The sequence below is a fragment of the Anabrus simplex genome, chromosome 5 (assembly GCF_040414725.1).
Source record: "Anabrus simplex isolate iqAnaSimp1 chromosome 5, ASM4041472v1, whole genome shotgun sequence".
In the NCBI taxonomy this organism is placed as follows: Eukaryota; Metazoa; Arthropoda; class Insecta; order Orthoptera; family Tettigoniidae; genus Anabrus; species Anabrus simplex.
In genome coordinates this window covers 178073610-178100664 of record NC_090269.1, presented here as the reverse complement: position 1 = coordinate 178100664, position 27055 = coordinate 178073610, and the positions used below count along the sequence as shown (strand labels likewise).

At 37.1% G+C, this 27055-nt stretch overlaps 1 protein-coding gene across 7 annotated transcripts in view; it reads right to left on the bottom strand.

The window, feature by feature from the left end:
* The window catches only part of enc (encore), a 1357661-nt gene that overhangs the window by 177378 nt on the left and 1153228 nt on the right, over positions 1-27055 (bottom strand). The window contains exon 22 of one of the 7 annotated variants that reach the window (XM_067147186.2): positions 2038-2502. The exons of the other annotated variants lie outside the window; for them this stretch is intronic. Within the exon in view, the coding sequence (XP_067003287.2) occupies positions 2498-2502 (5 nt within the window). The 3' untranslated portion in view covers positions 2038-2497. Of the gene's footprint in view, positions 1-2037; positions 2503-27055 lie in introns of those variants that run through there. 7 annotated transcript variants of the gene reach the window in all.

Sequence of the window (27055 nt, the reverse complement as noted above, 5' to 3'; positions counted from 1 at the left end):
AATAGGTTCAGAAACAACTAACTTATAAACAAACTAAAGAGACAGAGACATAATATAATAACTATTCATAATAAGTTGAACATAGCTAATGCTAAGATTTGATGCTTGCTTGTTGTTTTAAGGGGCCTAACATCTAGGTCATCGGCCCAATGCTAAGATTTTGCTACTAGAAAGGTAACTAAGAGATTCAAAATTACATTCAAATTAATTGAGCCGACATTAAACAGAAAGCAAAAGGTGATTATTGACACCATGCTAAAAAAAGTCACCTAAGAAATAAGAAAGGGATGAGATATGACAATGAATTCCTTATAGATAATCTCTCATTTAAAATTAAATCACCTAAGGGCTATGGACAATGTTTAAGGCATGACATGCTTCCCCTTCCCTCGGAGGCTCATCCGCGAAAATTAGTTAAAGGTCTTAAGTGCTCTTACGGGGTGAACACCCATGCCATTAGTGGTACTGAGAACTATTCCTGTGATGAGAAGAGTGAAAACACTTCCACAGGAATTCTCACACTTGACAAAGTAAAACTAAGAAAAGAGGTTCACTTTAATACCAACTCATTTTAAGATGATGGATTCATATATTTAGGAGAACACACCCAAGAACACAGGAAAATAAACTCCCAAATCACGGATTAGTGTTCATGTTTGTGCCCCTATTGTACAATTAGGTTCAACCGGTTGCTCCATATGCAAGCTGAAATTCCACACCTGGTGATATTTTGTCACGAATTTTAAACAAAGTCATCTTACAACTGGAGCAAATTGGCGCCAGAAATATTGGTTTCACCTCAGATGGAAATCACTCTAATAAGAAAGTGTGGAGATGTTTAGGAATAAATGGAAAAGAAGGGAAGGTCATGTGCTCTATTTGTAATCCTTTTGATTTGAGTAGGAGAGTTTGGGCCTTTTCAGATGCTGTACATATAATTAACTGGATCAGAAATAATTTCCGCGACAAAAGGCAAGTCTGTTATTTTGTGGACTTTAAATTCTGTTGACAGGTTTTTAAAATGGATAACTGCCACAAATTTGCAGGTTTGAAAATTTGCCACAAGCTAACGTCTGCACATAGACCTCACTTCATTTCAACACATGAACATGAGACTTGCTTTTCAGTCATTTAGTAACTCTGTTGCAAATGGCATAACATTTCTTAGGCAGAGATAAACTCAGAAGGATTTGAAGACAGTGAACCGACAGAAATGGTCACTAGAAATTAAATACCCTAATAGATGTATTAAATGCTTCTAGACCAGCAGGGGCTCCTTAAAAGGATTCAATAGGGCATCAAACCTTATTAAAATGGGGAGATAATCACAGTGGGAAGAGTAATACTTTTCCTTTAGAAAGAACTTTGAATACCGAAGAGTAACAATTGAAAGCACCATACACGTGCCCGATTATTTAAAGAATAAGGGATTCCGAGGTGTGCTCACAGCCAAATTTAATCAAGATCCACCAGAATGGCAGTCTGGTATACTACGCTCATTAAGTTGTGACGACCACCTTTCAACAATAGATTTTCTAAATTCACACATGTTGCAGTCTATTTATATCCCAACAAAACTTGCCCTGTCATCGGGCAGTAATTGTGAGCCCAAATTTGAACTGACATTGACATCATTCATCAATCAAATGAGAACAATGGCTGAGAGGAGAAGAAACAAATAAAGATGTAGTTAAAAAAAAAAAAAGGCAAGCACTAGAATTCACTGAGAACATGTGCTGTTGCATTTTCCGTAGTGTTTAAACATGTCGCCAAGTTGAATGAATGAAGTTACGCGTAACAAATTTATGTAGAGGGAACGCAAATAATAGTATGATTCAGAAGTCCATAAGGGCTGAACTTAGAAAAAAAAAAGAGCATAATCGCTATGGCAGTGGAGGAAAAGGAAAGGAAATACGATTCAGATTGTAAAAAAAGGAATTGTATTATTATAACTCTTCACCAAGCAAAAACAAATGGAGGACATTTGTCAATTGCATTTAATCGCACAAAAGAGAAATATACCAAGATTGCCAAACATAATTCAAATGATAAATTCAGGAAGGAAGAAGAATAAGGAAAAATATAACATGACAAAGCAAGCAGATTATCAAAATCTAGCTGTCTTGTAAATAAAATAGAGACTGGCGCAGTATTGATGCTAATATAGTATAATTGAAAGCAATCTTCATTGAACATCAAGGAATATAGTACAATTGAGAGCAGTCTTCATTGAATATCAAAGACAGAAAAGCAGTTATATATTGTCAACTTATTAAAAATATCGATATGAATTCCCATATCTCGTATTTGTATTCTGTTATCATGAGCTCAAGCAAGAACAACATCATACAGTAATGTACTACTAGATGTGCAGTGAGCAGTCTTGGAGATGTATTCGACACGATGGATCCAGCCCACCTGATGCAGAACGTGAAACTGGCTGATCTTGGTTTCCAACCGGCTGAGCGCAGAACTCCTGGATTGGATTGCTGAAGAATCATCCTGGACCGGAGAATGATAAGCTAAGTTTTCCTAAATTACAATTCTTAACTCAATTAACGGAAAACAATGTTTGGAATTTGTAACCGAAAGTATGTACCTGTAGTGTTGATATATTCAGAGAAATGTAACCTCAAATTCAAGTTCTCAAATCAAATCAAATCAAATCAAATCAAATCAAATCAAATCAAATCAAATCAAATCAAATCAAATCAAAATCACTTTATTTGCAAATGAGGTGTCTACCTGGGTGGCAAATGGTACACTAAAACACATTATTGTCAAGCACTAAATTTTAAATTAACAAGAGACGAAGGAAATTTTCCTAGAATACAATATTATACAATTTACACAATTTCCACAGTTACTGTTAAAAACTCTAGATGTAATCCTACCAACTCTAACCCACATCATAAATACCTCACTGATAACCGGCATATTCCCTTCCCTTTGGAAATATGCAATTGTTCGCCCCCTCCCCAAGACCAACAATCCCGTGGAACCCAAAGACTATCGATCCATTTGCATTTTACCATTTCTGTCCAAAATTTTGGAGAAAATAGTTCACAGACAAATAACCGCATATTTAAATAACAATATGCTTCTTGACAAATACCAGTCTGGTTTTAGAAGCAATCATAGCACAACTACTGCACTGCTTAAAGTTACAAATGACATAGGAGTAGCTATGGATAAGGGAGAAATTACTGTTTTAACTCTTCTAGACCTTAGTAAGGCCTTTGACTGCGTTGACACGGACATACTAATAGCAAAATTACGTGCTCTTAATTTCTCACAAAGCACACTATCCTGGATGTATTCCTATCTCTCTGATCGCCGGCAGTGTGTATCTACAGGTGAAAATTTCTCTTCATGGCAATCTGTAGAGACTGGAATACAACAGGGGTCAGTGCTAGCACCACTCCTATTTTCGATCTTCATTTCAGGACTAACACAAGTAATTAAACATTGTCAATATCATGTGTACGCAGACGACATACAGATATATACACATGCACACCCTCGTGACTTACCGACTGCAATAAATAATATGAACGACGACCTAGGAAGAATATGTAGGTGGACCGATGACCATGCACTAAAGATCAATGCCCAAAAATCACAGTGTATTCTTTTAGCTACCCAAAAAACCCACGCACGACTTACAGACATCCATACCCACTCAGTAACATTAAGAGGCACTCAGTTACAATTCAAAGACACAGTTAAAAACTTAGGGATGATAATGGATAAAAACCTTAGTTGGAACGATCATGTAACAGGTATATGTCAGCGAGTGTTTTATTCCTTACATTCCCTTAAAAAACTCAGAGATTTACTCCCCCAAAATGTAAGAAAACTGCTTATCCAAAGTATGGTAATGCCAATATTCGACTACTGTGACGTAGTATACAGTAACCTGAATGCCTCACTTTCCATCAAGCTCCAAAAGGCACATAACGCATGCGTTCGATTTATTTCAGATATACCAAGGTTTAGCCATATTTCTCCCGCATTTGCTAGGCTTTCATGGCTACGCTTAAGAGAGCGACGAAATTTACACACTCTTTCCCTGTTACATCGTATACTGAACCTTAACACACCTGAATACCTTGCCACACAATTCCATTACCTAGCATCACCTTCTAGTATTCCTACCAGATCATCATCCACCGCAGTACTAAGCATTCCCATTCACCGCTCAACTGGCTACAGTAGATCATTTATAGTCGCCGCCAGCCGAATTTGGAATTCCCTACCTGCTGAAATTAGGAGCGTGTCAAACCACCTCCGCTTTAAGAAACTCTGTCAAACCTGGTTAATAAATAATAATGATTTCTTATAACATAGTAGGATTAGATCATAGTTAAGTTTTAGATTAATTAAAACATTTAATTGCTACCTTAAGATATTAAACTGTAGATAATTTAGTGTATATTTAACTCTTCATGTAGGTGTATGTATGGTCGGACAGAATAGCAGGCTTCATAGCCTGAGTCCCGCCATATAAAACAAGACAATAAATAAATAAATAAATAAATAAATTTTTTTCTATTAAACACATACATCATCCTTAATAAATTTATATTGTTTACAAAATTCTACTTACAAACATAGTCAACTCATATACAGTATGTGAAATTACTTCTAATAATACTATACAACTGGTATAAGATTAAAATTAACATTGTATTTATTTACATACTTATATATTACCCATTCTGGAACCGAAGTAGCGTAACGACCTGCTGCGTCTTAACCAGAGCCCATTTTGCCACCATCTTTCAGAGTTCCTGAAGGGCCTTCACAGCTACCGTAGCGGTCCCAGGGCCCTCGAAGTCCCCACTGTACTTCACCCCTACAGGCAGTCCCCTACTTGGGCTGTCCAAACTCCATAGACCAGGGGATGGAATTAATTTATCAATCAATCAATCAATCAATCAATCAATCAATCAATCAATCAATCAATCAATCAATACTGATCTGGATTTAGGGCAGTCGCCCAGGTGGCAGATTCCCTATCTGTTGCTTTCCTAGCCTTTTCCTAAATGATTTCAAAGAAATTGGAAATTTATTGAACATCTCCCTTGGTAAGTTATTCCAATCCCTAACTCCCCTTCCTATAAATGAATATTTGCCCCAGTTTGTCCTCTTGAATTCCAACTTTATCTTCATATTGTGATCTTTCCTACTTTTATAAACACCATTCAAACTTATTCGTTTACTAATGTCATTCCACGCCATCTCTCCGCTGACAGCTCAGAACATACCACTTAGTCGAGCAGCTCTTCTTCTTTCTCTCACTTCTTCCCCACCCAAGCACTGCAACATTTTTGTAATGCCACTCTTTTTTCGGAAGTCACCCAGAAGAAATCGAGCTGCTTTTCTTTGGATTTTTTCCAGTTCTTGAATCAGGTAATCCTGGTGAGGGTCCCATACACTGGAACCATACTCTAGTTGGGGTCTTACCAGAGACTTATATGCTCTCTCCTTTACATCCTTACTACAAACCCTAAACACCCTCATAACCATGTGCAGATATCTGTACCCTTTATTTACAATCCCATTTATATGATTACCCCAATGAAGATCTTTCCTTATATTAACACCTAGATACTTACAATGATCCCCAAAAGGAACTTTCACCCCATCAACGCAGTAATTAAAACTGAGAGGACTTTTCTTATTTGTGAAACTCACAACCTGACTTTTAACCCCGTTTATCAACATACCATTGCCTGCAGTCCATCTCACAACATTTTCGAGGTCACGTTGCAGTTGCTCACAATCTTGTAACTTATTTATCACTCTATAGAGAATAACATCATCCGCAAAAAGCCTTACCTCCGATTCCACTCCTTTACTCATATCATTTATATATATATAAGAAAACATAAAGGTCCGATAATACTGCCTTGAGGAATTCCCCTCTTATTACAGGGTCAGATAAAGCTTCACCTACTTTAATTCTCCGAGATCTATTTTCTAGAAATATAGCAACCCATTCAGTCACTCTTTTGTCTAGTCCAATTGCACTCATTTTTGCCAGTAGTCTCCCATGATCCACTCTATCAAATGCTTTAGACAGGTCAATCGATTTGACCTCCTGAATCCAAGATATCTGCTATATCTTGCTGGAATCCTATAAGTTAAGCTTCAGTGGAATAACATTTCCTAAAACCGAATTGCCTTCTATCGAACCAGTTATTAATTTCACAAACATGTCTTATATAATCAGAAAGAATGCCTTCCCAAAGCTTACATACAATCCACGTCAAACTTACTGGCCTGTAATTTTCAGCTTTATGTCTATCACCCTTTCCTTTATACACAGGGGCTACTATAGCAACTCTCCATTCATCTGGTATAGCTCCTCTGACCAAACAATAATCAAATAAGTACTTCAGATATGGTACTATATCCCAACCCATTGTCGTTAGTATATCCCCAGAAATCTGATCAATTCCAGCCGCTTTTCTAGTTTTCAACTTTTGTATCTTATTATAAATGTCATTGTTATCATATGTAAATTTTATTACTTCTTTGGCCTTAGTTTCCTCCTCTATCTCGACATTATCCTTGTAACCAACAATCTTTACATACTGCTGACTGAATACTTCTGCCTTTTGAAGATCCTCACATACACACTCCCGTTGTTCATTAATTATTCCTGGAATGTCCTTCTTGGAACCTGTTTCTGCCTTAAAATACCTATACATACCCTTCCATTTTTCACTAAAATTCGTATGACTGCCAGTTATGCTTGTCATCATATTATCCTTAGCTGCCTTCAATTTTCTAGTAAGTTCCTTCAATTTCTCCTTACTTCCACAGCCATTTCTAACTCTATTTCTTTCCAGTCTGCACCTCCTTCTTAGTCTCTTTATTTCTCTATTATAATAAGGTGGGTCTTTACCATTCCTTACCACCCTTAATGGTACAAACCTGTTTTCGCATTCCTCAACGATTTCTTTAAACCCATCCCAGAGTCTGTTTACATTTTTATTTACCCTTTTCCACCGATCATAGTTACTTTTTAGAAACCGCCTCATGCCTGCCTTATCAGCCATATGGTACTGCCTAACAGTTCTACTTTTAAGACCTTCCTTTCTATCAGATTTATTTTTAACTACCACAAAAACAGCTTCATGATCACTAATACCATCTATTATTTCAGTTTCCCTATAGAGCTCATCTGGTTTTATCAGCACGACATCCAGGATATTTTTCCCTCTGGTTGGTTCCATCACTTTCTGAATCAGCTGTCCTTCCCATATTAACTTATTTGCCATTTGTTGGTCATGCTTCCTGTCGTTCGCATTTCCTTCCCAATTGACATCTGGCAAATTCAGATCTCCCGCTACAATCACATTTCTTTCCATGTCGTTTCCCACATAGCTGACTATCCTATCAAATAATTCCGAATCCGCGTCAGTGCTACCCTTTCCCGATCTGTACACTCCAAATATATCAAGTTGCCTATTATCTTTAGAAATGAGCCTTACATCTAGAATTTCATGTGTCTCATCTTTAACTTTTTCGTAGCTTACAAATTCTTCTTTCACCAGAATGAACACTCCCCCTCCCACCCTTCCTATCCTATCTCTACACACTCCAGTGCCGTGAGAAAATTTCTGCATTCATTATATCCTTTCTCAGCCATGATTCAACTCCTATTACAACAACTGGTAAATATATATCTATTAAATTACTTAATTCTATTCCTTTCCTTACAATACTTCTACAGTTCAACACTAACAATTTTATGTCATCCCTACTTGATTTCCAGTTCCCTGTTCCCTTATCACCGCTCCCTAGGCCATCCCGTTTCCCTGAATGTACCTCCCTATTAACCTTCCAAACAAATTTCCTAACTTAATCACACACATTTTTTATTTACAATATCCTGCACTGGTCGAATGCCCTCTAACATTTCATTTATTTTCTCTGTTGCTGTTTATTCTCTTCTTGAATATCTGTACAGATTTTGGAAAAGGATCAAACACTACCCCTGGTAAACTGTTCCACTCCTTCAAGCCCTTCCCAATGAATGAAAATTTACCCCAATCGCTTCTGCTAAAATTCCTTCTAATTTTGTACTTGTGGTCAGTTCTGCCAATATAATTATTTTCCAACTGAAGCCTCTCACGGATTTCTCTCCATGCTTCTTCTCCTGTATAGGCTCTATATAATCCTATAAGTCTAGTTTTCTCCCTTCTCTTACTTAAAGTTTCCCACCCAAGTTCCTTTAACATTTATGATACACTACTCTTTCTCCTGAAATCCCCTGTTACAAATCTACCTGCTTTTCTCTGCACACCATCTAGTTCTTTTATTAGGTATTCTTGGTGAGAATCCCAAACACTGTTTGCATATTCCAATAATGGACGAACCATACTTAACTAACTTTTCTCTTTTAATTCTTTGTTGCATCCTTTAAGTAGTCTCATTATGACATAACGATCTGTATGCTTTCCCAACAATGTCATCAACATGACCCTTCCAGTGCAAATTACTTTCAAATCTCATACGTAAGTATTTGCACTTGCCATCTTTTGGGATAACTACCTCATCCAGAGTATATTCAAATTCAGTTTTAAAGCTCCTGTTTGTAAATGTTGTAACAGTTGATTTGCCTCCGTTAACCTTCATATTATTTTCTTCAACCCATTGTTGGATACTCTCAAGGTCCCTTTGTAATTCTGAACAATCCTCAATGTTGTTTATTTTCCTATAAACAATTATGTCATCTGCATACAATCTTATTTTCGATGTTATATTGTTCCCTAAATCATTTACGTATATTAAGAAAAGTAATGGACCGATTATACTACCCTGTGCAATTCCCTTCCAAACTTTCTCTTCCTGTGATACATTATTTCCTACTTTGACTTTCTGAACCCTTGAATTTAGAAATGTTTTAATCCAACGTATAACCCTTACGTCCAATCCTATTCCCTCCAATTTCTTTAATAATATTCCATGTTCCACTCTATCAAAGGCTTTGGAAAGATCTATGGCTATGCAATCTAACTGGCATCCTGAATCCAACTACTCTGACATGTCCTGCTGAAATCCCACCAGTTGTGCCTCACAAGAAAATTTCTTTCTAAATCCATACTGGCTCTTCATGAATCAATTATTATCATCACATATCCCTCTGATGTACTTTGCTCTTAAACTCTCCAGTATTTTACAAACTATACTCGCGAATAAGCTATGTTAGAATCGGTACATAAGATTGGAGTAACTGTCAATGTGTATAAATTAGAATACAATGCAACAGCCATGGGAAGCTTGCCACTGATATTATGAACAGGAAAAGTTTGCTATGACAGAAAAAGAGCAGTTATTGAGAACCTAATCATAATGATATGGTTAAGTAGAGATATGCAGCAGATATGTGTTTTTCTTTGTCATTGGAGAAATAAGAAGGAATATTATATGATAGACTAGGAAGTTGAATATCGTCGTGATGAGACAATACGTGATCCAATGTAGTGGATATAGCTATATGCGAGTATTCTACGTCGAGGGAAATGTGTCTATGAGAAGAGATTGAGATATTTAAGAGGAAATGGATATATTAAGAGAGGATTGCGGCTGAAATAAGTAAGCTACGTGTTATATTGAAGGAAGTGAATAATCATTGAAGTGAATTGATGTTAGGAGGGCACAGAAGAGATAGAATTAAGACAAAATATGTGTAGCTCAGGACTGGGTTTTGTACAGGCAGTACTGAGATGAAAGGAAATCTCATCGAGAGAGCAAAGAAGTATAATGTTGACATATCTGACCTAGATTAGTGAATGTAAAGCCAAGTCCATCTTATTATAATGATATTCATGAAATAAGGTTATATATATGTTAGGTGCTACCCATGATAAACATCCCATATGTGCGTTTCATATGATAATATACAGAGTATGAAGTTGAAATGATTAATGTTGATATCGGTAGTTGAAATTAAGCTGTTCAATGGATTTAAAGAGCTGAATACATGTAAGAGGAGTGTTGTACTACATTGATAGTTGAGCATATGCTTTCAGATAAGAACTGTACTCAATTAAAAATGATTAGAATTAGAGTTCTGTTAGAGACTTTCACTTTCTGAGGTTATAACATATGACTGAAGTATTCAAGTAAATTACGGTTAGGCTAGTAGATGCAAGATTTTGCTTGGCAAGGAAAACTGTGAAACTTAGCATGTCATTCAAAGGTAGTCATAATAAATAATCATGTTGGAAAAGCAATTTAGTGGTCCAGAATAATTTAGGAAATTTTAGGAAATTGGTAGATAGATTGTAAATAACATTGTCTTAAGAGAAGTCAGCAAGTCAGTGGGTATTATTCGAAAGAAATAAGTTCAATCACCGGAATAAAATGTTATATGTTAGGTTAGCTCATGTCAAGCAAGTGTTGATCATACTTGGAAAACAAAGGATGTATTCTAGTTGTAAATAGAACCATTCCCATGTGATTTATTTGATTTTCAAGAGTTATGAAATGAACTGTCTTTCCAAGAAATTTTATTTTACTTTACTTTAATAAACCATATAGTTAAGATTAACAATGTGTGGTGAAGTTATTTATAGGTAGGAGATGTAGAATAAGTTTACAGATGTGAGATGCGGTTCTTGTTTTTTTTTCACGTCTTTTAATCTGGTATGTAGGGTGGAGACATTCATCTCAGGTATTGATAGGCTATAATTTTAAAAGCACCATACCACTCCTCAGATCCCACGCTAAGCGAAGATATTTACCATAACTGTACCCTGAGATCATCTGAGTTGCCAAAGTAAGGTGCAGTAAGGCGCAACATGGATAACATCTTACCGGACTGGGAGAACAATTTAGGCCTACTTAACAGTGATAGCTACAGCCTTGCTAAAGGGTGTTGATTTATTATCTAGAAGGATATATAGTGCACAACATATCCAAGGTCCATGGAAAGCCTATAGAAGAAATACTTGCCGCAACCTTCACATTTATTAGGGACTGTAGCAATAAATACAGCACTGACAGCACTTTCCTCACCCATCTTTCCAGAGCAGTTTATAATGTGTTCGTGCAAGTTGAAAATGTAGTGGAACAAAAACTCTCCTGTGAACACAGTCTATAGGATGATATATTTTACGAGTGTTTGGACAGTTTGTACAGCATCACTATTAATTCAAAAGAATTAGGATGTTGCGATGACCATGTTGCGGACATTATCCCTAAACTTGTGTTACATTATATGAAGTGAGAAAGGAACTGAAATCTTCTAAGACTACAAAGTTTCTCCGGAAGCTATCTAAATGATCTGACAACTGACTTCTGGAATGGTAAGCAAAAGCATTATATTTTGCAGGCAATAATTATTGTCTTTTATTTGTATGCTGACTTGTAAGCTCAAGCTCACTTACTGCTGGAAGAGCGGCCTAGTGGAGGAACTGCTGATCTAGGAGAGAGATCACACTTTTACCTTCTACTCGCTATGCCTTTATTAAAGAATACAGGTTTCCGTGGCTCATTTTCATTTATTAAATAAATATTATTCTTTCTGGATTAAAATCAGACATATATAAGCAAGTCTTTAAGAAAAGGCGAACTTTCAGCCAAGTTTCATCGGCTTTCATCAGGTCCAAACATATAAAGGACTGATTGCTGACAGGAAGCATGGAAATGCTTCAAGAAATGCAGACCACATTATTCATGGCAGCCTACTACCTGGACTCGGGGATCATTGTGCTGTCCTGTAGTGGTTGGGAGGGAAGTTACTGACACCTCACCCTCTGCTGTCTGTTTCTGGAGTGTGTTGCACTGTGCCATGGTACTATTACGTACCTGTTTATTTCTGGAGTTCAGGTCTCCACGTATATGACAATTTGAAACCATCTTCCCTGTTTAATTTACTTGGGCACAGCTCTATCCCTATGGCTTCCCTCACAAGTCGATCATGAGAGTCGTCTACAGGCCTGATGACCCTCGCCTAGTCAAAGAGGATTTTATGGTCTGTATAGTAGAACTATTCTGCTATTAGGCAGACTGGCTTATAGTTTTCTGTGGATGATGAGTGACAATGTTCACTGATATGATGTGTTCTGAATGTATAATATAACTATTTATAATAGTTTACTTAAATCCGCCTTGATCAATACACTCATTAAATGAAAGAAACATTATTAATTAAACCTATCATGGTTAAGTTTATTAACAATGATGTGTTCTTTCACCCTGGTGCTAACAAGCCTTTTTGTCATGCCAATATATGAGCAACCACAACCATACCGAACTTCATAGACATTAGGTGTTTCAAGAGGTGGTTTATCTTTGACTAGCAGAAACAGCCTCCAGTCAGTGGTGAAAACTGGACTTATATTGTAATTCTTAATAATGCACCCTTTTCTGTCAGTTATACCTGTCACATAAGGAAGGTATACTTTTTTTCTATAGTCCTAATTTGTACTATCCCTGTTAGGCTCCTTGATCTTTACGGCTCATGATATACCTCCTTCCTTCATGGGTGTCGTCCTTTCTCTCAATGCATTCGAGCTGTTATCAGCGTCTGCAACGTTGTTCACCCTAGTAAATAACATTTGGAGGAGAGCTGCTTTTTTGCCAGGGGTGGTGGTATGAGAACTTAAGAAGGTACCTTCCAAAATGTGTAGATTTATTGTACATTGCTTGGCCCAATGTACCATCAATTATAAAAATGTTTGCAGCCACTTGGTACAGAGGTGACCCCATTGCTGCTCCTTCTGTTTTTCATAATAATCCCTTTTGCAGTAGAGGTAAGTAGATTTTAAACAAACTGCAGCCACAATGGTCAAGTCCTTGGACAGGTATTGTCCGCTGGAGCAAAGAAAATTCTGGCAGAAGCCAGTAGACGTTTGCTGAGAAATAAAATTTAACAAACCTGGAGGGATTAGCATAAGTACACCACCATTACACTCAGCATTAAATTACATACTGAAGACTGACCTTGATAATATATGAGCAGGCCAAAGTTGTAAAAAAGAGTATAGCAGAGCAACTCAAGAAAAGAAATTTGAAAGAATGGTCCAACATAAAAAACAGAATTGGATTATAGCAAGGTCAAAATCTCTGATAAAGAATTAAACCAGAACTCAATATCAGTACTAAAGAAAGGTTTCAGCTTCGCTGTAGCGGCAAGAAGAATCCCAGTAGAAAAGATCATCTGTGCAATAGAATGTGTCATCCGAGATTTACCATTGAACAACGTGGAAGAAATTCATCAAGATGTATCTTACGTGTTGAAAAAAGCAAAGCCACCATGTCATAACTTGACCAATTGTGAACTTCAAGCAGCCGATGTGTTTTGCAAAGATGATAGCATAATTTTAATTCTGGTTGACTAGGATGGTTTCAGGCATAATAACTGATTATTAAACAAAAATGAACGGCCTCCTAGAAAGAGGAACATAAAGAAAATACGGAATCTGACATTAAAAATTAATACACAAGTCACTCGAATTGTTACAAACTCAACAGTTACAGAACACTTGCAGAAGACACTACTGAATTCAGACCAGTACTCCCAGTCATTTATGGCCTACCAAAAATACACAAGAATTACGTGCCATTAAGACCAATCATGAGTGCCACTGGTTCTGCGATCCATGAGTTAGCCCGCTATATTTCATCAATGATACGGGCAGAAACAGGGAAGATAGAACAGCACGTTAAAGATTCGAAGCATTCCTTTGAGAAGATACACGAGCTATGGGCGGACGAAGCTTTGATGTTACATCACTTTACTAATGTACCTGTAGAAGAAACGCTTGCTTACATCAGACAAAACCTGTCTGGAGATGTGACCAATCTGGCAGCTGTTTGTTTAAAATCTACGTACTTCTACTACAAAGGGCATTATTACAAACACAAGGAGCAGCAATGAGGTCACCTCTGTCACCAGTGGCTGCAAACATTTTTATGGAACACTTCAAGTCTGCCACTAAAATATTAAATGAATTCTGGAAGCATCTAAATTCTACTAACAGGAAGATAAAGTTCACAATGGGAATAGAAAATGGAGGTGCGAGTGTACTTTTTTTTTTTTTTGCTAGGTGCTTTACGTCGCTCCGACACAGATAGGTCTTATGGCGACGATGGGACAGGAAAGTCCTAGGAGTTGGAAGGAAGCGGCCGTGGCCTTAATTAAGGTACAGCCCCAGCATTTGCCTGGTGTGAAAATGGGAAACCACGGAAAACCATCTTCAGGGCTGCCGATAGTGGGATTCGAACCTACTATCTCCCGGATGCAAGCTCACAGCCGCGCGCCTCAATGCGCACGAGTGTACTTTGTACAAGAAAAATGATGGTACACTAGGCCACAAAATGCACAAGAAATCTACACATTCTGAAAGGTACCCCGAAAAGTCCCTATACCGCCACCCCTGCCAAAAGGTAGATCTCCTTCATATGTTATTTACTAGGGTAAATTACATTTTAGATGCTGATAACCACTCGAGAGCATTAAGAGAACCGACAGCAGTTGTTAAGAAAAACGGCTATACATCAGGAGGCATAACATAAGCACGATGAACGCAAGAACAAGTGTGAGGATTCCTCGAGTGCAAGCGCGCCCCTCCAGGCAGTGCTAGAATGGACAAGCTCCAAAGTACTGATCAGCTGGTCTTAGGATTGATGCCAGAGGAAGCTTATTACACAATGTTTAAAAAAATGCGAGATTACAATTAAAACATCATGGCTGGGTACAACGGAAATTCGCATTTCATCCAAAAATTCCTCAAAAAACACTATGTCCTTCAAGGAATAACTTCTGTTAAAAACACATTCGAATTTTATAACACCGCCAAGAACCTCACAATTCAATCTTACCATTAATTAGCATCCTTCGACATCAAGAATATGTACTCTTGTATTCCTTTAGACGAGACAATTTCCATTATACAGAGTAACTTGCAACAGCACAGTACTAAGTAGACTTGAAATAGAAGAATTTATTAGTTTGATTAAATTTACATTCAATAACTATTATTTTGTTCTTAACGGGATAATATATAAACAAAATGGCCTTCCAATGGGATCTCCAGCATTGGGCATCATGGCGGACATTTATTTAGACCATCTGGAGCATACACACATCAGTAAAATGGAGCACATTTTTCTTCTGGACAAGATTTGTCAAGGACATCTTCACAATTTTAGATGGAAGACATACCAAGAGCCTAACCATACTGGATGAGTTAAACAAGTTGAGTCCCCATATACAGTTCACATTAGAAACAGAAACCAATCATTCTCTAAATTTTCTAGACTTAACAGTCACAAGAAATCAACACTTCCTTTCTTATGACATAGACACGAAGCCTACACAAACCAACAATACTATTGAACAACTTTCAGTCCACCCTAATTTCCATAAAAAAAGCTGCTTTTTATAGCTTGGTCCACAGGGCATTCAATGTACCATTATCTCATCCCAACTGGATACCATCAGGGCAATAAATAGCTTAATGTAATGGGTATAACAGAATGACCAAATAATATCTAAAATTCAAAATAAACCAAAATCTACTCTTATTAAAGAAAAGAAGACCGGGCGAGTTGGCCGTGCGCGTAGAGGCGCGCGGCTGTGAGCTTGCATCCGGGAGATAGTAGGTTCGAATCCCACTATCGGCAGCCCTGAAGATGGTTTTCCATGGTTTTCCATTTTCACACCAGGCAAATGCTGGGGCTGTACCTTAATTAAGGCCACGGCCGCTTCCTTCCAACTCCTAGGCCTTTCCTATCCCATCGTCGCCATAAGACCTATCTGTGTCGGTACGACGTAAAGCCCCTAGCAAAAAAAAAAAAAAAAAAAGCAGAAGGACACAGTTACTGTATTCAGTTTTCACATTCAACAACGATTGCGTACACCAAATAACAAACTTGTTTAACACGGGGTAAAAACAGCGTTCAGGACAACCAACAACAATCTATCTCACTTCCACAATCCAGGAACTGTGAATAAATCTGACAAGTGTGGTAAATCAGGTATTTACAGATTATAGTGCCAGTCTTGTTTAGTCGTACAGAAAGGGAGAAGCTTTAACACCAGGTACAACGAACATATTAATGGAGTCAAACATAACGGATATCCTACCATGGGAGTACATATGCACGAATCCAATCACAATTTCTACGATATAGACAAGGACTTACAAGTTACTGAAATTATGGAAAAGGGACCTCCGTTCAATATCATGGAAATGTTTTATATATCATTGGATCAACGGGTCAATTTTAATCATAATCTGAATGAATCCATCAGGGAAACAAACATACTTTGCGAGGCCATAAACCCCCTGATCCTCAAGACGTATCTAGGTAGAATAGCGCGACAACGGATCACTCCCCCACTCTCTTGCATCTCCTCCACATCTTAACTAATCCAAAGCAAGTCACTGCTCTCTGCCAGCAATAAGCTCCATGCAAACATAGATGAGCAGTGCAGCTCCTACTTTTCTAGCGGCAGGTTAACGAGAGCGAGGAATAAGGTAGTAAGTACTATAAAACCACTTTATAATAATTAAATCCGAACACACACATTAGTTTTCACTTCTTTCTTTCTTTTTTTCTTCTTCCTCAGACATCCACCTTTTATGATACTGTGCCATACAACCAAGACCATACCATCATTCAACTTTTACTTCAACAACAATAACAGTGACAGTTTCAACAACCAAGCAGATGTTACAAAACAATGAAGGATGTTCCCCCAACTCCTCAGCTATTCGATTTACTACAAATTGAATTAACATCAGCACTTTACAAGTTCGTCAAGTTTGATACAATTTTTTACCCTCCATCGATGATTCAACTACAAATATTTGAACATTTTAACATATATTTTGTTATATCCACAGTAACAAATCAGAACCTCACAGTATTTCTCAACTTCAAGTTTTTAAGCATTATCTTAAAGCTCTGTTCAAAATTGTGCAAACACACTACAGTTATCTGTGACCTGGATCCTAGGACATTCTTCAAATGTTAATGTGTTTTATGTCATATAACCCTTGTCAACCATTTTAAATGTATTTAAAGGCAGATTTCATGTTGATTATTGTTAAGATCCTTTGATTTATTTATTTATTGTGAACTGATGAAGATTCCAAGGGAATTGAATCTGGTTTTCACTTAATAAATATCATGTATTATATATTGTGTTGAATGGTGGAACATCCCACAATTAATTCCTGTTAAATAAGTTATACGTTGTACCGTTTCATCACCCTGATCATGAATAAAACGAGGAATTACAACATCTATATTTGCCATGCACCGTAGTAAGATGACAGAGATTATATAGTTGAGCAATATATCTGAAGAATGTACAGACATATTGTCCCAGTTAAAATTGGCGATATTATGAATATTTTCAACAAGTGGAAAGTAAAAGTTTTATTGTCTGCTTGGAGCTGCAGCGTGTCATTTGGGGAGTAGTGGCGAGCTAAGAACGAGTTTTTTCGTCGTTCAGAGGGGTGATACACCGGCAGGACTGTGCCAAGGTCAGAGCAAACCACGTGACTACCGCCACACGCGCGCAACTCACAATCTGGAATAGTCTGAGCCAATTAAATGAGACCATCAGCCAATTACCGTTCTCGTTGAAGATCACACCTCCCAGGCTGATAAGATAAAAAGGCCTTGTTTCGAGTAAATCGCTCTCTGAATATCCTGCTCTTACCCTTAATATTCTTCGCTGTGCTGCTACGTTATCGGACCACATGGAGAAGTAATTCCCAGTTCAAGTCAACACCCGTTCTGCCAGAATTTAGCGAGAATTAGTGAATTCCTATGGAATAAAAACGCCTTAAGAACCAAGTTAAGTGTGACTGTGTAGACGGGCTATTAATATTCGACGTGTGCTTGTGCAAAATACTTAATTTTGTCATCTCAGTTACAGCTTGTGACCGGCCTTCTACGGAAGTCGTCTTAGAAGTTGAATACCTCAAGATGGACAATTCCACAACTACCGACAACATAACTTCATCGAGGGACACCTGCTACAGAGCCTCCATGGAGCTGTAAAAATGTGAGGCGTATCTGGTAATTGGAAGGAGACTGACCGGAGGAAAATGCTGGAATAATTGACTGTCGACGGGAATCGAACTCCATCTAAAACTTGAGTACCTTTTTAATTTAATTTATCTGTCTTACCTTTTGTACAACTAGAGGTCTTTCTTCTTTAAGCCATAGATCTATTAGTTTGTTGTAGTTAGAAATATTTCATTTTTCCACTTCTTAAGGTGTCGTGGTAGACTAGGTACGTGTGAATGAAATTTTGAATCTATTAGAGTAGACATGTAGGTTGTCTTTGAATGATTTCCCATACTTAGGAGCTTTATACTTAATAATCACTGACCACACGATAAATCTACTTTCCTTGTAATGTTGAAAGTTACTGGACTGAAATTTGCGTGTATATTTTGAGTGAATAGGGTCGAACCTAGTGTCTTTCAAGATCACTTGTTGTATTTATGGTGAAGTCATCTAATTTTATGATATTCCACGAGGATCAGTAGATGTAATAATCACTTAAATAATAATAATATTGACTAAAGATCGGGTAAAACAGAATTAAACGCGCGTGAGCCATAAAATTACTGTAGAGTCCTTATATGTGAGATCGAATGTGCTCTGTTCATGAAGGGTCTGGAATATGACCAATCCTGAGGGATATTTGTTGTATAATTGAGCAATTGATGATTTAATGATGATAGTTGACTTATTCTTGTGTATTGGGAGCGCAAGATAGATTATAATTATTGGAGCACGTGTTGCGAGTGTATTTCACAGGTAGGGAATAAAAAGAGTACGATTAAGGCTCACGCTCGCGATAGTTTCAACCTGTAGCCCAAACGATGGTAGTGCTTATGGATTTTACTAGAATCTTCCATTATAATTTCAAGAGTTAGATGAACTTATATTGATGTGTGAAATGTGTTTCTACCAAGTGATACCCATGACTTCGATCACTAGCCACCATTAATGAAGGATAATTTCAATACACAGATTATTTTTGCTAGATTTTACGCGTCCTGACCACTCGTAAAAATCATGAATAAACTTGCCAAAACAGGATTCGATGTAAATAATGTACATAAAAGACGTGTTTCCTAGTGTGAATGTGTGTGTGCATGTAAATATGTATATTTCTCTTGTGTTGGTCCCATTTAATTTAATCTGGTCGTGCACTTGCTGCGACGCAGATTACACTCATCGTTGTGTGTTGCCTTAAGAAGTAATTTTCATGCCCTTAAGGGAAAATTTGATCAACTTAAGTCGAGGAAGACTAGAAAAGGGATTTATTTTCTTCATTAGCGAGATTTAAAAGGAAAGATCATCTCATTTTACGAAGGCACTCGATTTGTAAATAAAATTTATTTAACTAGCTCACACGTAGATAATGTAAATTTCTGACTCATTTATAGTTGAACTTTGAAATATTTTAAGATTAATTTGAATAGAAATGAAATACAAGGATCAGAGGTAGAAGTCGTTAGCCGCATGATTACTTTGAGTTATGGTGAAAATAAGTCATAATAATTAATTGAAAATAATTATTCTGAAATGCTAATGACGATCATTAGGTAAATAATGCAGTGGAAAATTAATGAGAACACGATCGTGTGACAATGAAACATAGGTTAATTAAATACTGAGAAAATCAATAATAATAATAATAATAATAATAATAATAATAATAATAATAATAATAATAATAATAATAATAATAATAATAAATAATTTTTGAGAATTTTGAAATCAATTTTCATTCCCTACTGAAGTTCATGTTGGTGTCATTGACTAATATTAAATACTGTAAATGATAAATTCAGTTGAGTACATCTTAAAACCACGTGTTGAGACTACTTTGAATTGGTAAAACTTTGAACACATTTATTGTAAAACCCTCGTTAGCAAGACAGCTGTTAATTATTTTATGGACTTCTATGTTAATTTATTTAAATTCTTTCAATCAAATATTATGATTCGGAAAGGCAAGAGGCCTAATTTTTCTTTGGTTTTCATTACAGCACAGTAAGGCTGGAGATTAAGAACACGTGTCACTCTAAGTGAGGAGGAAGAAATCCAATATTATGGAAGTTCTATGTAAAGCCAAAATATTAGTAAGAATATTTTCATTTATTGTATGCTTATGTGAATAAATGTCAGAATGTTGTTTTAACATTTCTTTTATCCTGCTTGGTCATCAATCCTTAACATCCCTTAAATGCCTCTAGAAAGTGATAGCCAACGATCGAACGGTCCACCTTGGGATCTCTCGCTCGATGGCTGGGCTTAGCTCGGGAAAAATGGGGGCAATATCGAATTAAATAGGCCGTGATTTCGTAATAATAAAAAAATACAGACACATAAAAATCTAAGAAGCTGTGAATGTGCCGAAAAGAATGCTAATTTGGCGAATCAAATAAGCCATGGCCACGAAGTAAGATGTACAGACCTCTAGAATCCATGCGGCCGTGAAAATAAAAACCAGAATGTTTTAGATTGTTAAAATAGTAACCGAACAATAAAATTACTACACTGAGCATCAAAACGAGATTTTTCACGCAATATAAGAAAAATCGTCACGTAAAGAGGAAAGAAGTTTTCTACGGAGCAAGAGCTGAAGAATTAGTTCATCAAATAACTTTAACGAAAAGGATTACACCAATATCCAACGTAATATCAAGGCTGATAGGGAGGAAAATTTGAGCAAGGAGAAGAATAAATAGTTGATCGGTAACCGAAACTTAAACCGAAAGTTGACACGAGTCATCTAATGAAATAAGATATCGCATATTCAAAGCATATTGGCGAAAGGCTAAGAGTTAACTAGATTACCTTATAAAGTCTGTTACTGAAAGTTATCATTGAAATTTGGTAGCATAACCTGTTTGAAGAACTATAATTTAGATACAGGATATAATTTTGGAAGGCTATATTATGATACAAATGATGGTGTTGAATATGTTTTTCTCACATGTGAACAACGGCCTCAACATGAATAACTAAAACGAACAAGAGACTGACCACTGACGGAAGCCACCCAGCTGATTCTACTAGCCCATATCTGGATGATACTGCCCGCTGATGACGCAGCGATTGCTTGGAGCCAGCCCGCAGACGATGGATGACCGAATGGAAATCTAGCCCAATCCAGTAACGTCAGCAGTGAAAGCCAAGTTCTATGTCACATAATTTATTCACAGTAGTCTTAGATGTTCAAATATTAGATGTAGTGTGTAGATATTGACAATGTATTCTTGTGAGGGTTGTTATTTTACGTCCTCGAGATTCGATTCCTATGTGCAGGATCTTCGCAAAGAAATTAACATAATTGATTTATAACCATGGGTGTAGGTAATCTTCATGTATGTGAATCAATGCCCTTATGTAGGAGTGCTTATAACCAATTACGGAGAGATTTTAAATGATGTTTCGACGATTGCCAAAGAAAAGTGACGTACGTAATGTGAAATAATCCAGCTGTAATGCAGAAAGAAGATAGATGTTTTCGTAAGTTATTAAGACTTGGTTATCGCTGTACCGTGATTACATGTGAGTAAATATGAACCTATATTATTCATACTTGTATTTCTTTTTCAGAAGAGTGTGATTACGTGTATTAGGATTGAAATTTAACCCATAAATGCATCGTTGTAGTTTGATATTGAAGTGCTGAGATGATACGCCGCGTAGGAAGAAACGATTGGTATTTATATGAGAAAATAAAAATATGAACGACGTGTTGATGTGATTATATGTATACATATTCACTGGGGAATATTTGTGGTTATGAATGACGCGAAGTTAAAATGTTTACAGTTGGAAATATGGAGAGAGTTAGATATTTATGATTTGCTGGTAGTAATTACGATGTGATACTAACCATTGATGATAACTGACGTGAGCGGCATGATTCGTATAGCAACGCAAGATATTTTTGGGTTAATATATTCTTACGATGAATTAAGTCACAGAATCCATAGGTTGATAACCGTATCCTGTCATCAGATTAAAACTTCCAAATGATAAATATTTAGGAGTAAACTTTATTTCTTCTAGGAAAATTTCACACATCGTAATGTGTATTGTTTAGTATTTGTTGTCAAAGCCATGATTTGAGGAGAGGAAGCATCTTCTTAATTGATAAATATTTAGACACCAACTATATTCTTTAAAATTTCATAATATAGTAACTAAACTTAGATACGATCATGAATCTCGATAGATGTAAGACCCGATAGGATGATGATAATCTATTATTTAGATGATACCTACATTTAATTTCTAGGATATAATATGGATATATTTGTCCAGCAACATAGTCAAACTGATTGATATTTTTTTATGAATCGAAATATATTTAAAATAGCAATTTTGAGCTATAATTACTGGAACTTTGCTTACACTGCTGACGTTACAATTTAAGAGAACATTCAAAATGCGATGACCAAATATAAATTTAACACATATGAAAATAAGCATTTTTGATGGTTAGGAACTTTGATTTTAATTAATGTTAATTTATTTGCTTATGAATTTATTTACATTTTTTATTTTCTTGATACTTTAATTCCATGAATATCCAACAAGATTGTTACATAGTGTGACTGATAATTATGGTTTATGAAATTATGCAAATTTTTCTTTGTTTTCATGGTGTGCAAAACATATTTATTTAACGAGAAGACTGGTTTTTTTTTTTTGCTATTTGTTTTACGTCGCACCGACACAGATAGGTCTTACAGCGACGATGGGACAGGAAAGGGCTAGGAGTGGGAAGGAAGCGGCCGTGGCCTTAATTAAGGTACAGCCCCAGCATTTGCCTGGTGTGAAAATGGCAAACCACGGAAAACCATTTTCAGGGCTGCCGACAGTGGGGTTCGAACCTACTATCTCCCGAATACTGGATACTGGCCGCACTTAAGCGACTGCAGCTATCGAGCTCGGTAGAAGACTGATTAAGCTCAACCAAAGACAATTTTGATTTATCTTTTGGAAAGAAAAGACGATTAATGTAACTGAATGTTATCTCTATAATTCATCTCAAGCAATTCATAAATGAATAAATCAAGGATGTTTACATTTAAATTATTATTATTACAAAGTATTTTCATATTTATAGTAGATAAGTTTTCAATGAATTCTTACATGAATATTTCTTGGTTGACTGAACTTGGACGATGATTCTTTTTCATTGATGTTTACGGATGGATGGTATTGCTGGTAAATTATACGAAAGGAAATGTGGGTTCCCAGTTGATCTCACGTTAAAAATATACCTTACTGATGCAAGTTAATTATCCCTAAGAGGTGTCGCGTGGCAATTCGGAGAATGTTTCGACGATTATAGGGAATCGTGATATGGAGATAACTGCTTTAATCGGAACTTATATTGGCGAAATGAAATATTTATTCACCGAATAATGGAAACTAAGGTAGCTGCCGACACTTAGCATCCTTTTTAATGCATTGATCCATTCATTTGAATCCAAGACGTGATATAGACGGGAAAGGTAAAATAGCCGGAGTATTAGATTGGTCGCCCGATATGGCGCAAGAAAGATGTTTTCCCCAAAGGATGGTGCAACGTCTACATGGAAATGAAAATCATAACTTATGATTCAAGTAGGGCTGTCGAAATGCGCTCTATCTCTTTCCAATTGTTGTGGCCACTCTCTGCTTTATAATTTCCGATGATTCTCTAAACAATACCACCCAAATGGGATGGTCCCATATGCAAGTTCAATGCCGATCGCTTTTCCAATACAGTACTTGCTCTAATTATCGCAATGACGGGACGTTAACACCGAGATCTGTAAGTACTGTATGCCGTAGCTGTCCTTTCATGAGATACACTTTCTTGAAAAACGCCTGATTAAGGTCTTAGCGTTGATGGGACTGAAATTTCTGGACGGTTGATCCAGGATATTGTTTCTTCGAGGAACGGATAATGCAGGATTTTTGCAACGTGATTTAATTAGGATGCTCGCGGACCATGTAATTTGAACGAATAATCTGAGAAAACGTAGTTTCTGGGAACGTATAATCGAGGTTCTACTGTACTACGAAAGGCCATATTGATCCTTAAAGGTCAGCTGATTACCTCTGCTCTCACAACTCTGGATGGCAATACAATCGAGTGTACTTCACCTGATTAAACAACTGGTTGAGTATATTTAGCTTCTGATCCAGAATGAAATGGGGTGAACCAGCTGGTTCAAATTCCTTGTGAGCTGATTCACTGCTTGAGAAGAATTTAATTTCATCTTGATATGTTACCCCAAGGTATTGTATTGTTTAATCAGGTGAAGTGTAATCGATTGTATTCCCATCCAGAGTTAAAATTAATTGTGCCTACTTGGTAGTGATAATGTGTACTAAGGAAATCTTGAATAAATTAAGATATTTTGTACACCAGGCTACCCCTAAAATTGGTAATAGGTCGTATAGCGGTGTTAGCTTTATGAATTTTTGGTAATAATTTCACTACAGAAAACCTAGGGTTCATGGCAATGAGTTTTTTTATTTCCAAATTCATTGAAAAGAAAAATACTATTATTGACTATTGATTTTAATTCATTTTGCAGGTTATTTACTGATTACTTCTTAGTTACATCAAATTTGTTTTCTGTGAAAAAACAAACGCGTTTTACTAATATAATTGTTCCTCTCCATGATTACTATCGCATTTCCTTTATCCTATTTAGTTGCTATTGGGAGGTTTTTAAATTAATGGATCAGTCTGTGTTATGATTAACCCTTAATCGGGCGCGTAGCGGTCTAAACGACGAGTCTCTAAAAGTTTTGGTCAGGGAATCCGTCTGAAGGTCAGCTATGCTCCCCCTCCTCCAGACTATTTCCCCCAAGGGATCATCTAGCCACCTGATAGGGTGGCCCCTCCTCAGACACCCTGTAGACAGGAAGGTAGATGTTCCAAGTCAGTCTGCGGTCTTCTACACCGATGCGCCCGTTAGTGTAACTTGTGTCTCGGTCATTGTGACCAGTACGCACCCGGCTGTGTTTCACTAGATTCGTTTAGTTTCGTGTGCGTATACATCTCAATATGGATCCTGCTGAAGAGGAAAGGATCCGATTATTGATAGAGAGTGTTGAAAAGGAAGAAAGTGAAAGAACAACTGCATTTGTGAAAGACAGACACAAGCAGTAGGATGCCTATTGAAAGAAGTTGATGAGGCAGCAGAAGATACTTCCAGACAGCAGCCCCAAGGTGATGATGAAGGTGAAACTGACAATCTTCAGGTTTATTTATTTATTCGTATCAGAAGCATACATTTTACATTGCATAATGGTACTTAATGACATACATATCAAATAGTGTCTGCCCAAAATTTTGCCAAATCACGGGCATTAGGTGTTGCAGCCATCAAGTCCTCTATTGTGCAACTTAAAGGACACTTACTACAGTTCATGAAATGGGCTGTGGTTTGGTCTTCACCACATTCGCATTGCCTGGATGTGCCAGGAAAGCCCCACTTTACCATATTGGTTCTTGATCTACCAACCCCAGTGCGAAGCCTGTTCAGCGATTTCCACGTAGACCAATGTTCCTCGTGTCCTGGGGGGAGATGTTCAATTGGTAGCATCCAATCAGGAAGTTGAGGATTTCTAGTTCTCCATAATCTCAACCGTGTGGATTGGGCAGATTCGTTTAAATCTTCGGTTGTATTCAGGAAACTCCTCCTAGACCTCAATCTTCGGTGGGCAGGTTCATATCCATTTAATGGGTGTGCACATGAGGCAAGTGCTTTAGTTCTCTCATTCATGGATGCAACTTCTCTTCTTATATCTGGTGGGGCGATTCCAGCCAAACAGTACATTCTATCTCGTGGAGTTGGTCTCAAGCAGCCAGTAATGAGTCGACATGTTTCATTTAGAGAAATGTCAACTTGTTTAGCATGACTTGATCTGTACCAAACAGGGCAAGCGTACTCTGCAGTGGAGTAACACAGAGCCAGGGCTGTAGTTCTCAACGTCTTTGGATGTGTACCCCAATTGGTTCCAGACAACTTGCGAAGGATGTTGTTTCTAGCCGACACTTTCTGCTTGATGTTCATGCAGTGTTGTTTATAGGTGAGAGCACGATCCAATGTTACACCTAGATATTTAGGTGTTGGGCAGTGATCTAGTTGAGTATCTTCCCATACTACCTGCAATTTCCTTGACGCCTGTCTGTTCTTTAAACGGAAGGCACATACCTGAGTTTTAGATGGGTTAGGCTTCAATTGATTTCCTCTGTAGTAGTAGGATAGTTCAGAAAGAGCCTCTGATAACTTTTCTTCTACAACCTCAAAGCAGTTTGCTTGAGTAGCAATAGCTCGATCATCCGCATATATGAAACTTCTGGTGCCAACTGGAAGAGGTTGGTCATTCGTATAGATATTAAAGAGCATAGGGGCGAGAACACTGCCTTGTGGCAGACCATTCTTTTGTTTCCTCCATCGACTTTTCTGATCCTGAAATTCAACGAAGAAGCTACGATTTTGGAGAAGATTGCAAATTACTTGAGTCATCTTGTAATCTTTTGTCATGTTGTATAATTTGCGCAACAGTATACGATGATTAACTGTATCATATGCAACAGATAAGTCGATAAAAGCCACCCCTGTGATTTTATGATTTTCATATCCATCTTCGATATACTGTGTCAGATGGAGGACCTGTGAAGTACAACTTTTTCCTTTACGGAATCCTGCTTGCTCTGGAATAAGAAGTGGTTCAATGATTACAGTAAGTCTTTCCAGGATCATCCATTCTAAGATCTTGTACAGATGACACAACAGTGAGATAGGTCTGTAATTTTTTGGATCATTTGGGTCTTTTCCTGGTTTGAGAATTGCGATTACTCTGGATTTCCTCCACACACGTGGTAATTTGCAGGTGTTTATACAATTGTTGTACAGTTCCAGTAACCATTGTTTAGCAACAGGTCCAAATTGCTTAATTTGCTCAACACATATTTCATCTAGGCCGGCAGCCTTACCATTCTTACACTGATTTATTGCTC